General features: G+C 36.7%; 1 protein-coding gene across 3 annotated transcripts; it reads left to right on the top strand.

Moving 5' to 3' along the window:
• The first annotated feature begins 3,575 nt into the window (after positions 1–3,575).
• YWHAQ (tyrosine 3-monooxygenase/tryptophan 5-monooxygenase activation protein theta) lies at positions 3,576–16,215 on the top strand. 3 transcript variants are annotated; one of them, XM_087946285.1, is made up of 7 exons: positions 3,576–3,736; positions 4,589–4,749; positions 5,112–5,487; positions 13,683–13,806; positions 13,967–14,130; positions 14,639–14,734; positions 15,199–16,215. In XM_087946285.1, the coding sequence occupies exons 3-7, from the start codon at positions 5,194–5,196 to the stop codon at positions 15,256–15,258; spliced, it is 738 nt and encodes a 245-aa protein (XP_087802411.1). In that variant the 5' UTR covers positions 3,576–3,736; positions 4,589–4,749; positions 5,112–5,193; the 3' UTR covers positions 15,259–16,215. The 3 variants fall into 3 exon arrangements, with proteins under 3 accessions (XP_087802411.1, XP_026530129.1, XP_087802418.1); XM_026674344.2 differs by lacking the exon at positions 4,589–4,749; XM_087946292.1 differs by lacking the exons at positions 3,576–3,736; positions 4,589–4,749 and adding an exon at positions 3,875–4,014.
• Positions 16,216–16,517: the final 302 nt, after the last annotated feature.

Below are 16,517 nucleotides of genomic sequence, written 5' to 3'. Positions count from 1 at the left end.
CAAAAACCCTCTTGGCGGCTCTTATACATCCTTCCAAAGAACAGCCTCTTACCACAATGAGACAGCATAGCAGGTTTTGGTGTGTATGGAATAACAGACCTAAACTTAATTTTAATGGATTAATTGGGGGAGATCTATTGGACAGCATACGATTGTAGCAATTTACATCATTTATGTGATACATCATAGCATTGCCCAACTGAAATAAATTGATGCATACGGTAATAACATAGATCATGCCATTTGTGTAATAAGCCCCATTCATGTAAAATGCATTGGAATTTAATCTGCTGCATATAAAACCTGTTACATCATCATCCAGGAAACTGGAGTTTCACTGTATCACTTCCATAATATTTAAAGTATATTTTTGATAAGGTAAATATTCCAAGCAGTGCAAACCAACATTATTAATACAAATTATAAAGAAGAAAGTTTAATGCTAGTAAAACTACTAATGTATCAAATTGTGGATTATTTTTAACTCCCTTCAATTAGTAACAAAAACACAATGTTTTTGTGGAAATAAAGACTAGTACTGGTAGGTAGCAAACTTTTTTTCACAAATAACACCATTACCATCCTCCAACAGAATTCTGCATTTATAACAGTTATTGAGAAACATTCTTCTGCAATATCATCAGCTTATGTTTGCACAACTTTCTAACCCATGGTTTACTGAATTATTCCAACTGCTCATTTTACACAACACACTGAATCATAAACTAATCAGAGTTAATATGTCTGTATATCGAGTCAGGTTAAAAATTATTTTAAAAACAAAATGTCAAAATGCTTTTAAATTTGAATCATTTTCTTAAAATGTCAATAAAAATGAGAACAACTATCATCGTTAGTCTCATTTTCATTGACATTTTAAGCATAGGTAGTGCTTGACTTACAACCTTAATTGAGCCCAAAATTTCTGTTGAGTGAATCACTACAGCTGGTAAGTTAGTAACACAGTTAAGTGAATCTGGCTTGATTTTGCTTGTCAGTAGGTCGCAAAAGGTGATCACGTGACCTCAGGAGACTGCAACTATCATAAATATGAACCAGTTGCCAAGCATCTGAATTTTGATCACATGACCATGGAGATGCTGCAATGGTCACAAGTGTGAAAAATGGCCATAAGTCAGTTTTTCTGTGCCGTTGTAACTTTGAATGGTCGCTAAATGTAATCATGAATTTCATACTACTTCAACTTGTCGGTATGAACACAGGACATAGTAAATAAGATCCCTGTAATTGTGCAAAGAAAAAAGTTATGAATTATACTGATGGGGAAGGTCTGTATAAGGGAGAAGAAATATTGGAGGGAATTTACTGAAGGGAAGTTGTTAGGAAGTGTTTAAGGAGAAGTGTGCAACCAAATGAGAGGCACCATATATTGTACATGCTTAGGTATTAACAGAAAAAGGGAGATTAAGAAATGTCCACATTGATAAAATATTTACAAGAAGCAGCAGTAAAAATGGTAAGAGACTGTCAAAAGAATGTGTACTACTCTATGCAGTTTTTCTCAGGATAAAAAAAAACAAATCTCCAAATACTGTAGCATAATTTTCATTACTTCTTTAATGCATCTTTTGGTAAAACATTTAATGCTTCAGAAAGACAGACTACTGTAAGAAACATTGCAAAATGTTCACAATAGATACTGGAACAGCTGCTTGTAAGAAATTACGCTCAATCAAATAAATTTACCAACAACACATCCAATGACTAAAGAAGCTGAATCTATCAAAGCCATTTTTTTCAATATAGAGTTAACAGAAAAACATGAAACATTCATAACTATTTTAAAGCCTATTTTTGTAGCTGAAAGTATAGAGAAGTTGTTTGATGTCTGAATCTGTGGAAATTTGGAAAGAATTGAGTGTAACTCAAAAGACAAATAGGCAGTGACGAGTAAAAAGAATGTCTCCAGCTTGATTTATTGCTAATATTTATACTAGTGTCAGAATTAATCTTTAATACTTCTAGTTGAAAAGAAGCCAGCTGTGACATCAACATCCAACAATCCCCCCTCCATAATACCATTTATAATGTATTTTAGACAAAGGGTAACCCATTGAAAAAATGCTTGCAGGTACAGGATTTTAAGGAAAGTCATATTGTGAATTGGGGGAAGAAGCTATTAAACATTTGGATTCAGAAATCGCTTTAACTATACTCCAACTTTTATTAGCTATACAGGAGCTACTTTTGCTGCAGTAGAAAAGTTCATTCAGAACTGAGAAATTTAGAAACTGGGAAAGCAGGAATACTTACCTTTCTTTGAAGACTGCCTAAAGAAGTTGAATAGTAGGGATACATAAATTGAATTCCCCAGCTCCCTTTATTTGAGGTTTCCTCAGCTGACTTGGCTGAAATTGCTCATTTTAAATATATAAACAAATAAAATAGCGAAATAAAATGACATGCCTTTTGTTAAAATACTTTATTTTTAGTTTGTTAGCAAAGAATAGGAAATTTACATCTAATTACTTATCTAATTAGATTCAATAATCTAATTAAATCTAAATTAATTCTAATGATTGTTCTTTTAGAACATCTTAACAAAGATATTCTCCAGATATCCATTAGAAGTGAACTGCAGCTGGTTCGATTGTTAATGGCTTCATAAGGGAAAGTCTAATTAGTTGACGCTAATCATTTCAATTTAAATGAAATTTAATCCGAAAAAAATCTGATGAAACACCGATTTTATTATACCACTATCAATAAAAGTGAAATTCTACAACATTCCCCGTGCTGAAAATGCCCATCCAGTAGGATGCATCAAATAACCCCAGTGCACTTTCACTAAAAATAGTTAAAAGGATGTTCCTGACTAACGAATAAGTAATTATTTTAAACCATTCAACCGACTTTTCCTGAATCGTCATTTCAATCGCATCCATCCCGGTTGGCGTAACAACAGACCAAAATCCAGCCATGATAAAAAAAAAAAACTTTGCTGTACAAAGCATGAAAGTGAGATAACTTTCCTGCGTCAGTCATCAGTGCGCTAGTCACTTTTCCCCTGCAGCGCTCTATATAAGCCTGCAACTCGAATTCCTTTCTCTGGGCTCGCTTGGGAGGAGCCGATCAACCCTCAACCCCTCAACCGATCTCTCTGCGTCCGCCCGTCCTACATAAACACGGAGCGGTCGGGTCGCGCCCCGCAGACATCGCAGAGGCACGAGACCGACCCCGCTCGCCTCGCTTCCGCACCATCTCATGCCTCACCCGCCCCACCCTTCCAAAGGGCTGGAAAAGCGAACCTGTGAGTGGAAAAAAGATGGGCGGGGCAAAAATAGGGGGGGGCTGTAGCAGCATTTCCATGGCGACGATGACGTCACCTCTCCCTGGATCTAATTGGAGGAAACCCCGTGCCTTAGCTGCGGCGGCCCACGGACCAACCGAACTTGCGCCCTGATTCTGTCCGCCTTCGCGACGGCGCCCAGAAGCTGGATTGGCCGTATGAACGCGAGAGGCGGAGTCAGGGCCCCGAGAGTGGTTCTTGATAGGTCCAGCCGCGCGAGCGCGGGCCTAGCAGTGAAGAGGCTCGCTTTGTGCCAACGCCCTTTAGCAACGCTGCTTCTTTCGCTGAAAACGGAGCAGCTTTTTCTCTTCTTCTCCCTCTCTTCCTCCTCCTTCCCCCGCCTCGCGAGCGCAGTCCCGGAGCGAAGCGAGCGCAGCCGACCCAAGCAGGCGCCAGCCGGCCGGCCTAGCGCCTCAGCGAAGCCCGGTGAGAGCGAGGGGGGCCCTCGGCCCGGGAAAGAGCGGGGACGTCCTCGCCTCGGGGCGTCTTTCCTGGTTCGCGAATCTCTGCCGCGTCGTCCATTTTGTGGAGGCGGCGCGAGACTGGGAGTCCCCTGCCGGGGAGGGCAAGCAGGCAGGCAGGCAGGCGCGGGGAAAAGAGAAAGAGAGACGGAGGGACGCCGCCATTTCGTACCGGCCCTGCCGCCGCCGCGGCGTTTTCCGTGGGACGGCGGGAGAAGGAAGGCAGGGCCCGGGGGATGGGAGGCGACTAGACGGTGCCTTTTGCTTCGCTGCCTCCGTCTCGTGCTTGGTCTCTTCTCCGGGGACAAAGGCCCCCTCCGCTGCTGCCTTCCAGGGGCTGCTCCGAGGGAGGAGCCGGGGGAAAAGGACGTTCCGATGCGGATTCTTTTTCTTCCTCCTTCCTTCCTTCCCACCACGTTTTTCCCCCTGCCTGCCTTAACGCTCCTACGGTTTCCGTCGCAGGCTTTCTACGGGTCTCCGCGTTGAGGCTCCGGGGCCGGGCGAGGAACCTTTTGTGCCCTTCGCTTCCGTCTCCCCCGCCCCCCCCCCCCCGCCGCCGCCGCCGCCCGGTTTGTCTCCGGGCTATTCCGTGGCCCGGCCTTCGCCAAGCTGGCGCCCTCCGGGACTCTTTGGTTTTATGGCTGCTACACCTCGCGGGCAGCACCTACCGCTGGGTGGCGGGGCTGATGAGCATTGTAGTCTTGAAAGATCTTCTGGAGGGTGCCAGATTGTGAGCGGTTCCGTAACCTCTCCTTGGCTCTAGACTAGAGCACGAACACCCCCCACCCACCCCGGTTTCCTTCTTCATTCCTCTTAGATCGTCGTCCAGGCAATTCCGCTGCTTTCTTTGGCAGGTTCTGTGGCCAGATTCCAAATGCGCTTATTCGGTTTTGTCTCTGGACGTTTTCCTATATGATGACACTTCAAAGGCTTCTTTCGCAGTAGGGTGGGGGGAACCTCACGGAGAAGAATTTCCAGGTAGTTGGATATGCCACTTGGTGTTCAAACTAAGAAGTTTTTTTATTTCTGACCACCATTTCTGGTGTCTCTCGTTCACATGGCCCTCATCCTTGGAAAAGGAGGAGCAAACGATCAGGTTTTTTCCCCCTTTTGTTTCAGTGTGTTATTTTCTGGTAGACAAAATGCATTTTTTTTCTTGCTCAATCCGGTGGTTTGCAAGTTGGAAACTTGAGTGGTTTATTTCTTATTTTCATTAAACCATTGCCTTTCCTATTGGTCTGAGTTCCTTAAATTCATGTTAGATATTGTACTTAACATGAGGTCTTTTGTCCTCATGAACCCAAGAACACAGACTTAAGAGTGTTTCTTTGTTGTTGCAGGTTTTGAACAACTGTACTTTGATACAGTCCATCTTTCCTACTAACTCAGTTGCCTTATTGCTCAGACCACTGCAGTTCTAACATGGAAAAGACCGAGATGATCCAGAAAGCCAAGCTGGCTGAGCAGGCAGAGCGCTATGATGATATGGCAACCTGCATGAAGGCAGTGACAGAGCAAGGTGCGGAATTATCCAATGAAGAACGCAACCTCCTCTCTGTAGCCTATAAGAATGTTGTTGGGGGGCGGCGCTCTGCTTGGCGGGTGATCTCCAGCATTGAACAGAAAACGGATGGCAGTGATAAGAAAATGCAACTTGTCAAGGATTATCGAGAGAAAGTAGAATCTGAGCTTAAGTCCATCTGTACTACTGTTTTGGTGAGTTGGCTATGGTCATTTTGGTTTCAAATGTTATGTGATAAAATTTTAATTAGATTAGATGCTGATGTCTAATGGAAGAATGAATTGCATTTCTGTGAGATACTAATAAAACTTGTAGCATAAATTTAAGAATTTGATGACCAAAGTACTGTTTAATATAAAATTAAGTTTTCACTGAGTCTTTAGATTCTGAAAAGTTACTGTAGAAAAACATTGATTAATCCTATTCACAATTAAGATCCTAATATGTAGCAGAATAAAAAATGTTTTCTTTTGATAAATTTGAAAATGAAATAGCTGTTTTATTATTGCAGATAACATTTCTTATATCTAGAATTGAATATGGAAAATTTAATGCTAAGCATAGTGGCAAGAAGTGATAAAAGAAAAAAAATGTACACTTTCTCAAGCAGGCCAAAGTAACTATTGATGTTCTATAGCTACTGTATTTGTGACTGACTAAGCACTTTGATTAAGTGTAATAGAGATGAATCAGGTAAATCACTTTAAAATATTTAAATAGTGTATAAGTTTTAACCTGCTTGTATGGCAATTAACTAGAGCCAGTTTGGTGTAGTGGATTAAAAAACCAGAATATTTTGTTGTAGTCTAGTCTTAGGCATGGAAGCCACCTGGGTGACTTTGGGCAAGTCACTTTTTCTCAGCCCTAGGAAAGAGGTAATGGCAAACCAAAAACATTGCCAAGAAGATTACATGGACCTGTCAGGACAGTTAACAGGAGCAGAGACTGACATGGAGGCACACACACATATAAAGTAGTAAGTGCTTTGATTAAGCCAAGTGATGGGCAATCTGAATATTTTTGAGAGATGAACAGCTTTACCTAAACTTCCCATAATTTGGGTGTCATTTGTTCTTGAAATTCTATTAAATTGATTGTATTTGTGCTATTTTTTAATTGTGTTCTACCCCAATATGATAAGAAAAATTGTACCACTAGTGCTTTCAGTGATAATGTCAAATGATTCTTGGGAGTTGTTATTCTTTGTCCAAAAAACATAGGGGCTAACCATATCTTTGGTGCTTTAGATGGAAAACACCTTGCATTTTATGTTTATTAAAATTTCCAGTTGAATATGTCTACAATTAAGATAATTCCTATATAATTTTTATTTTATTGAAATGTAAGTTTCATTAAAATATTTAATTTCTAACTTGGTGATCTGATTGATAGAATTCAGTCAGTCAACATAAATGCTTTTCTCATTAAATGTGCAAGAAGTGTTTCTGTGATCCTGTTCAGTATATATTGTTTGTAATGCACATTTAATTTTGTGGCAACAACAAAAATGCATGCACAGCCCCAAAATGACCTTTTCCCCCAAAACAGCATTTTACATCATTTAGAAGAACATTTCAGAAATAAGTTTATTTTAAAAAAATAGTTTGATTATGGTATTTAATCTGCTTTAGAAAAAATGAAAAATTCAAAGGGAAAGTTCATGCTCCTGGGTGTATCTGTTCAAGCTTTCTGAATCCTGGCCAATCCTTAGTCATCTCTGTTATGTGCCATTAACTTCTCCAATACAAGCAAGTTTCTAATTTTTTTTCAGCTTGAAATATCAGCTTAAGAGGTAGTTATCTAACATTTTTAATCATTAGGTCAAAGTCTGACTCAAATGTTTTGCCACTGTTTTCTTCTAGAGTACTTTTAAAATTCCCAGTATATAGTCTACAACAGAGGTCTCCAAACTTAGCAACTTTTAAGACTTGTGGACTTCAACTCCCAGAATTCCTCAGCCAGCTGTACTGGCTAAAGAATTCTGGGAGTTGAAGTCCACAAGTCTTAAAGTTGCCAAGTTTGAGGACCCCTGGTCTACAATCTTGAAATTTCCTGGTGGTCTTCCATTCAAATCTATCCAGTCGATTTTACTTACCTTGTTAAGTAGCCAGGATCAGCTAAGTACGACTTAGCTGGATTTCTTATAAACTGCTCAGGAAGTCTAAGCCTTAGAAAATAAGTCATTCACACTAATGTACTTAGTCTGTCTTTGCATAATGACAGATTACAATTATAGTTAGCAATATATTTTGTATAAGTCATATAGGATTGTTAATGTTTGTAGAACATACCAAATTATATAATTCAGTTCAATATTATCTGTTTTAAATATTCATGTATTTAAACAAAATTAATGAATCTTACAGTTATGGCATGGCATTAAATTGAATTGAATTCTTTATTGGCCAAGTGGGATTAGACACACAAGGAATTTGTCTATAAATCTGTCTACAAATTTAATTTGTAAAATCATTCCAAAAAAACTTATAGCTTTTAAACCATTATGGATAACTTTGCTTATCATGCTCAGCTCCAATAAATGCTAAGTTTTGAGATACTAAGCAACACATATGAATGCTTTGTTCTTTGATATAATGAATTTTGGTTGAATTTTTGAAGCATACATTCCTGTGTTAGTACTACAGTATTGCTAGACATTTGCTCAAATTTTGAATTGCAAAAGAATGCTAAAACATAGATGTTTGGGTTTAAACATTTGATAAAATCCAGACTGACCAGAAGGAATATTTTACAGCAAGTTTTGCAGATGATTTATAGAACAATCAAATATTTTGAAGCTTTTCTAGGAGGTAGGAATGCAGGACAATATTTGCTTATCTTCCATCCTCACAGTCTTTCACATTATTTTTTGTATTCTGAGCTTTCAGTGATGATTTTCAGGAGTTAAAGAATAGCTCATATAATACTCTTTTTCCAGCATTGTTTCAGATAAATCTAATTTCGATCTACATCTGAGGGATAGTTTTTATTTCTGGTGCTTGCAGAATAATAAACACATTTCCAGTTTGTCCCAACCTGGTAAATAAACTTAACCAGTTCAATTTTAAGCAAATTTAACTTCACAAAATCCTGGAACTTGAAATATAGTAGTGCCATGTATTTTATAAACTGACACTTACTTTGGCCTTTGTATAATGTCCAAGGCACTGAAATTCAAGAGTTGGTGAGGGTAGTAAAAAACTAAATTGAATTGAATTGAAATTAAGTTGAATACAAACTATTATTTCCTATGTATTTTATTCCTTTTTCTGTACATTCAAATTTACAATTCATAGGCTAATATTTGGAGGCAATCTGGAGCGTATCCCAGATTTGGATAGGATACATGTATCAGACAAGACATAATAGATAGAAACAATGTTTCTATAGTATATTATGCCCTGGTGAGTTATATTTAGATCCAGATGTACCCATCCAGAACATTATTAATTTTTTTCCTATTCTGGGTAATGTACTTAAGAATTGCATGAACCAATTCTGATGCTCAGAGTGGTGTATTTTGGGGAATACATGGAAAATTCTGGGAGAAAAACAGAATGTTCTCTTTCCTGGCTAGCTAGCACGTTTAGATTGTCTCTGCTACTTTTTGAGTGTAAGTGATATATAACCTTGGAGCGATCTCTCTAAAGAGTTAAGCTGAATAACGGTAGCAAGACATTTTGTTGTTATGAATATACTTTTATCTCAAATCTTAGCTGCTTTTGAATATGCTAAGTGGGTCTCATGGGAGTTGGTGTTCAAAACATCTGGAAACACTAAATCGCCTGTCTCTGCTCTATAAGGTTTGAGCCATCAAGGCCAATTTGTTATTTTTAACTAGGCATTTTTGAAATTATTTCCATTTCCTAGAATTATATGTGTCTTCATTTTATTATGAATTCTGAGCAGCCAGTATGCCTATTATCTCCAAACAAAATAAGAATAGACAAAACAAGTATCATAGAAAGATTATTGTTGTTGTTGCTGAATCATTGAGTACTTAATCCCTTAAGTGGAGGGGCAGACATTCTTTTATTAACATTTGTATGAAGTATTGGAAGGCAAAAATGTTTCCTTTTATAATAGCAACAACCTTGATTATCCAGTGATGTTTCCCACATGAACCTAATTGTGAAAATTAGATTGAATACGGGAAATGTTTTTTTGTTTTTGCTAAAAGCATCAAAATTGCTTTTCAGAAATATGGTGCTAAAATGGTTAGGTTCCCAAAAGTATTATCAATATCAGAATTTATAATTGGACTAATTTGATCATAACTAATCTACATGTTTCCTCTTTGCATTATCTGCCCATAAGCTTACATTACTTAAATGTATACATAAAGTTGAAAGTAATGTAGAGCATTGTGTATGGACATTTTGACATTTAAAGAAGTAGCATTAGCTTTAAGTTGTTGAGTGATTTGTTTTAGCAATAATATTTCAGGCTTCAACTTGAAATTAGTGTGCATTAAATATTCTAAAAGATAATGATATGTATTAATTGAATCTCCATTTCTTGTTTTCTTGGAATGTATCAGTGAGACTTTCTTATGGGGAGTCTGGCCTTAAAATATGTTTTACTTGCTAAGAAAAAAATGACAATGTGTGATCTGTGCCCTTTGAAATTTAGGGTTCAGTTATGTAGCTGTTTGAAGTTAGAAGGGGCTACACAAGCATTTCAAGGTTCCTTGTTCTCCCTTGATTAATAAAATAAAATATTAAATGGTACATGATGCAGTTAGTACAAAATTTGGTTAGTATAAAATTTGAATGCCAAATAATATTTTGTTCTAGATGAAGATACACAGCAATCCAAATATTGTAGCAGTGTCTCCCTGAATCTGTTTACTTCTAAGGAAGTTTCGCTACAATATTCTTTATTTCAAAGGAATAAATTTGAAAGCAAAGTACACAATTCAATACTTATTGTTTGTTTAATCTGATTCATCTATCTTCTGAGAGTTTTTGAATGAAGATTATTGAGAACTTGGGTCATTTTAAAGCAATTAAGGGATAATGCTAATAATTTGGTTAATAGTAGGTATATAGAATTACAACATGTGGCATAGTAAGTACATACTGAAAATTAAACAACAAACTTATACAAAACAAGTAAATGTTCAGTATGAAGACAATAGCATACTGTTCATGAATTCACATAAAGGCTGCAGTTTCCCATATTTCATAATGGTGTAATGAAATTTAATGCTTAGATATTATATCACTACTCCTGAGCATGACTTGCAAGAGATAATTTCACATTTTTTCCTTCAATGTAAGTATTTTACTTACCTAAAAGACTTGATGACAAGTCATAGGCCAAGAGATTTAATTCCTAATGGTGGCAAATCAAACCTGCAATGTTATTGAGATAAGACGAACAGAATTTATAAGTGTTTACAGACTTTACATTGTGAATAAGCAAAGATGATGTTTCCAGTTCTATAACTAGTTATTTTTAATTCTTTAAAAAAGTGGAGCATGTAGCAAGATTACAAGAGTGTTTCAGATATCAGGTTACTGGGAATAAGTAGCTGTTACAGCTGTATTAATTACTATTATAGAGATACTAAAAGGAAAATGAGAGATGGTGCTTAAATATGTGTAAGGATCAAGAAAGACCCACAAATAGATGTTTTTGGTACCTCAGTAGAGCATTTCATGTTTGAACATAGTGTTTCAGAATGCACACTGTTGGCAGAAATGCTTCCTTGTAAATCAGATTTGTGTGCATTTTCAGTTCAAAAGAATTCAATAAAGAGAATAGTATAAGACTTCCCAGATAGCTAAATTTAAGACATTTAAACCAAATATATGAAACTATAGAAATGTTCAAAGTAATCACCTAATGTTAAGAGAAATCATTACACAAAATGGAAAAGTTAAAAGATCAAAATAAACTGACTACTCTTCTGCATTGTTTTGCCTGGAAAATTCTGCACATAATTTTTGCATTGAGCAGCATGGTGCTTCTGCACTATTAAGAGAATTATTTAAGTCAATATTAGAAAAGTAAAGATAGAAATTCTGATAGAAGTTTCATTTTACCACCGGGGAAAAAAATTAGGCATTATGTATCTTTTATCCCTTTTGCATATTCATTTGGGAAGGGATTCTACAGCTTGCCACACTACACAAATACAAGTTATCACACACAATCTATTGTTTTTCTGGCTTGGATAATCTTATAGATTAAAAAAGCATATAAACATGTACAGAATGGTATTAATATAATATTCAAATGACTTGAAAACCACCCCAAAGAACTCCCTGTTGCTGTTCAAGAATCTTCGTTGCAAAATAATTTTTTTATTGGGCAGTCTGCTTCAATTGACAGATTTTAATATCGAACCCTAGACATAAATATATAAAGGGTAATTATTAAAAAATGCTTTTAAAAATTATTAGTTTTTTTGATGATTGCTTTGTAAGCTTGAAAGTGAGTTTTCAGAATAGATTGGATAAGAATACAAGTCAGGCCACCATTGTAGGTACTTCTCGACTTATGACTACAATTGAGCCCAAAATTTCATTGGTTAAGTGAGTTTGTCCCATTTTGTGACTTTTCTTATCCCAGTTGTTAAGTAAATCACTGCAGTTGATAAGTTGGTAACATGGTTGCTAAGTGAATCTGGCTTCCCCAGGGACTTTGCTTGTCAGAAGGTTGCAGAAGGTGATCACGTGACTCAGGGACACAGCAATGGTCAAAAATATGAACCAGTTGCCAAGCATCTGAATTTTGATTACATGACCATGGAGATGCTGGAAATGTAACTATGAAAAATGGTAATATATCAAATTTTTCAATGCCATTGTAACGAAATGAACGTTGTAAGTCGAGGACTATCTGCACCTATTTATTTTATTTCAGGATTTCATTTTTAGCTTATTTATACCTGGTACTGATTTTAAAGAAGCCCACCTTGTATTAGTTTTCATGTTCAAACCCCTGGCATTTAGATTTGCCTGTTACCATTCTTGTCTTTTAGCTGTACATCCCTTTGCAAATTAAGTCGGCTATGTTCTGCTTACTCTCTTCCTACCCAGAACTACATGCTTTGGCCTGATCTATCCTTCTCTTGCCATTTAGAGAGGGAGGGAGAGAAAACAATGCTGGGAGAAATTTTGGAAAAATAACTGTTCCACCCACCTTTAGAATCATCACTCTAGCAATATTTTTCAGAAACTCTTATTTTTTGTATTGTGAACACAGGGGATCCATTTATTAGTTAAATTAGAGAGCTAAGTAATGTATATATTACATAGTGCTGAAAGAATAAGACAGAAAAAGAGGGTTGCGTGAAGAACAATAACAACAAAAGAGGGTTGAGGAAGGAAAACGGGAAGGGTCAATATCTCAACTGAATCAAAGGTAGTCATTCCTTGATAGCATTTTTTTTAAAAAAAATCATCCTGGGTGAGCAGGTGAATGGGATTCCTGGCCCAATGAATGTTTCAGAACAGTTATATTAATATTTATAGTGAATATTTCGAGAGCTCTAGAATGGTATAGTAATTAAGACATTTGATTAAGAATTGAAAAACTGTTTCAAAGGTGAGGGAAAATAGGGAGAGCTATGCAGGTTACCTTGAAATATTGAATGAAATGTGGGGTGAATTTCCAATTAAATAACTGTATGACCAGTTAAATACCCTCCTAGCCTTCTGAAAAATACTTAAAAGACCTTGCTTTTCTCCCAAACATTGGAATTGGGTGAGGTAGATGAGAGGAATTAACAAGAATGTTGGAAGCCTAACTGCCAGGTTTTTAATATTTATGGTTTTAGTATGTATAAGTATTATACTGTTTTTTATTGATTGGAACCTGCCCAGAATTTGATATAAGATGGACGGCTACATAATTAATAGTGCATTTATTTTGTGTTTATTTTAAATGTATGTGCTTTTTCCTCACTTTAAAGTGCCAGATAATAAAAGTTAATGAGTATGTGTCCTCAATTTCTTGTTAATAATTTGTATAGGTATTGCCTAGATCAGGGGTCCCCAACTTGTGGGCCACGGCCCACTACCAGACCCGGGCTGTGGACCTACTGCTCACACAAATGAAGCTGTACCTGCACATGCACACCTGCCCTTCACACAAAACCATTCCTCCTCCCCGTGCCTGACCGGAAAGGTTGGCTTAGAATAGATATTGTGTGTTGCACAACTAGCAAGATAACCCTAGAACATTACTTTTATTAAAGGCATTATCATACCCAAAATGCAACTGTGCCCAGTTACAACATAGTACAGTAGTTAAAATGTTTTTAATGTGATCGTGTAATTGAATGTGCTGCCCTTTTATGGTGGTAAAATTTACCTGAATCCAAGCAAGGTGATACATGACCAAATGGTCACTTTTGTGTTTATTTTTATTGTGATAGGAACTGCTGGACAAATACTTAATAGCCAATGCAACTAATCCAGAGAGTAAGGTCTTTTATCTGAAGATGAAAGGAGACTATTTCCGTTATCTTGCAGAAGTTGCAAGTGGAGATGACAGGAAACGTGAGTGCTGTGTTCATTTAAACCTCTATTTTCAGTCAGAACAAATGTGTATGAAGCCATTATAAAAGGCAGGAGCATTATGTGCATGTCATGCTTGTGTGGATAATACTAGTCCTGGCTAATTTTTTAGGCTGCTTTCATTTTTCATTTTTCTTCACAGAAACAATAGAAAATTCACAGGCAGCTTATCAAGAAGCATTTGACATCAGCAAGAAAGAGATGCAACCTACACATCCAATTCGTTTAGGTCTAGCGCTTAACTTTTCGGTGTTTTATTATGAGATTCTCAACAATCCAGAATTGGCCTGCACATTGGCCAAGACAGTAAGTTGTTTTGTGTGTGCGCACATTTGTAGTCCCCATCTGCTTATTTTCTTAAATGAGAACACTAGAGACCCATTAACAGTGAAGTGTACAAAAGGGCACTTAATTGGTCTTCAAAGTTTTTCACTTAGTGATTTCAGGATGTGATTGCCACTATATAAGGTTGCATCTTTGCCTTCATTGATCACAATGAAACTTAATTTGAGGCAACAGTGTTTAGGACTGATTGCTCTCTTTTGCCTTGTTATCAAAAGTATGTATGATAAATCTTGTTCAGGAGATGAAAACATTGTGGCTAAGTATGCCCCCCCTTTTTTGCTTGAAAGCTTCATCAAACAGGTTTTGTATTAATAATTATTATTTCCAAAATATAATTCAGAGCAGTTTTCATTAAAGAAATAAGATACACTTATGAATAAAGCTACTTTAGCTTTCTAACTAAATGTTTACTTTGTGGAGGTCTTCTTCCTGAAATGAGTAAGGCTGTTTTTTTTTTTGTCTCTTATAGGCTTTTGATGAAGCCATTGCTGAACTTGATACACTGAATGAAGACTCATACAAAGATAGCACACTCATCATGCAGTTGCTTAGAGACAACCTCACAGTAAGATATGCCTTTTAATTTTCTTAGAATAACTGTGTTTAAAATCTAAGTTTGCAACTCTTAATTGTGATTCTTTGGGAAATACCTTTAGGAATAATAGTTGCAAGTCAAGGCTGTTTATTATAGGAATAAAAGTAGACATACATTCTTGATACCGTCTTTCTAAGACTTATTTCCCTTGGCTAAACTTAAATAGAAATGCATTTATGACATATATTATACAAGTAATGTTAACAGTTTTGCATGATGTAGGTAAAGCCATTTAAAGGAGTATGAATTCATCATTTAAAAACTCAAGTTATCTTTGCCATTAGTTATTTGCCATTTAGAAGATTTCAATATATGTGGGGAAGAGGGAAGGAAGGGGTCGGTTGTTCCAGCGAGCTATTCAGGGCTGAAAGGCAGAATGAGTGTATATTTAAACTGAATATGCTGTACTTCAGTCTGGTTGTGCTTCTTTCTAGTTATGGACATCAGACAGCGCAGGAGAAGAATGTGATGCTGCGGAAGGTGCAGAAAATTAAGCTGCACCTGGAGTGTCATTCTCCTCCTCAAGAAATCTTTTTACACGTCTCATTCCTTATAGCTCCACTTGGATTTCCTATAGCAAAGAGAACCCATCCATATGTATGGAAATCAATTTATAGTCTTTTCACACTGCAGCTTTGGGAAAAATCCATTCCTTGATTTGTGTTTGTCTTGGCCTTCCTGGTGTGCGGTTACTGCTGTAGAAAAGTATTAATACTGGCTTAAATTTCATATAAACATAATTTCCAAACACTTAAGTAGCAGACTAAAGTTATTTGGTATTTTTTAAAGAAATCTGAACCAGGTCCTTCAAGCAATTGTTTTGGTATTACAGAAAAGACACAAATGTTTGAGTAATGCAACTATAGAGTTTTGTGCAGTACAATTCTTCACATTCCCTTATTATCCAGGGGTTACTTGGTTTGATTTTTACATGCTGCTGTTAATTCCTTTCTGTAGGATATGGGGAGTATTGGGCTACATAGAAAGCATAGTAGTGTGGCTTCCTACATACGTGTACAGCAGGAGCTATTGAGTGTTTAAATACAGGGACTCTTCTTACTCTTCAGTTGCTGCTGTCCAATTGCTATCCCCTCCCAATAAAATATCACACTCCTGCCTTTGTAGTTCTGGTATTCACTTGATTATGTCTTAGAAGCAGCATGTTACTGCCAGAAAACAGGGAGTGCCTTTTTGGCAGACTAAATTGCATGTCATTTCTTAACACTGGAATGGGGAAAGTGGTCACATGTCCAAGTATAAAACTTTTCCATGCAGATTTGTGCACATGTATGAAGGTGTCAAGTTCGTCCAGTGATTTGTTCTGTAGGTAGATGGACCACTATTGTGTGTTGCTAATCATTGATTGTAGTCCCAAAAAAGCCTTGTGAAAATGTTAATGCCCTATGTAACAAAATAACATTAAATAAAATTACATTTTATAAACCATAAAATTTTGCTTTGTAACATTTGCATGCAGCTTCTCTAAAAATACAATAGTTTACTTAACAAGCTGGGCTGCTAAATTGAAAGTAAAGACAAATTATCTATACTGTAACCTTTTCATAAAGTTGGGGGAGAAAATAATTCAACTGCCCTAAGCTCAATGATCTCAATTTTTGTTAATCTCAATATTTTGAGTACATTCTTAGGAATATTTGTTGTATCCATTTTCCTTTTATTTATTTCAAACATTTTATAGCCATTCATCTTATAATCCATTCTGAATGACTTCCGATCAAAAGTTGAAAGAACA

This window comes from Notechis scutatus, chromosome 1 (assembly GCF_049901735.1).
Source record: "Notechis scutatus isolate UNSWTSFEM ecotype Mainland chromosome 1, rNotScu1.2, whole genome shotgun sequence".
Classification (NCBI taxonomy): domain Eukaryota; kingdom Metazoa; phylum Chordata; class Lepidosauria; order Squamata; family Elapidae; genus Notechis; species Notechis scutatus.
Note: the sequence above shows the minus strand (reverse complement) of the source record. Positions and strands in the feature narration are given on the sequence as shown.

Coding starts and splice junctions, on each gene's coding strand:
- YWHAQ (XM_026674344.2), top strand. CDS start 5,194: ATGGAAAAGACCGAGATGATCCAGAAAGCCAAGCTGGCTGAGCAGGCA. Junction 13,807..13,966: donor AAGTGGAGATGACAGGAAAC/GTGAGTGCTGTG, acceptor TTTTCTTCACAG/AAACAATAGAAAATTCACAG. Junction 14,735..15,198: donor TGCTTAGAGACAACCTCACA/GTAAGATATGCC, acceptor GCTTCTTTCTAG/TTATGGACATCAGACAGCGC.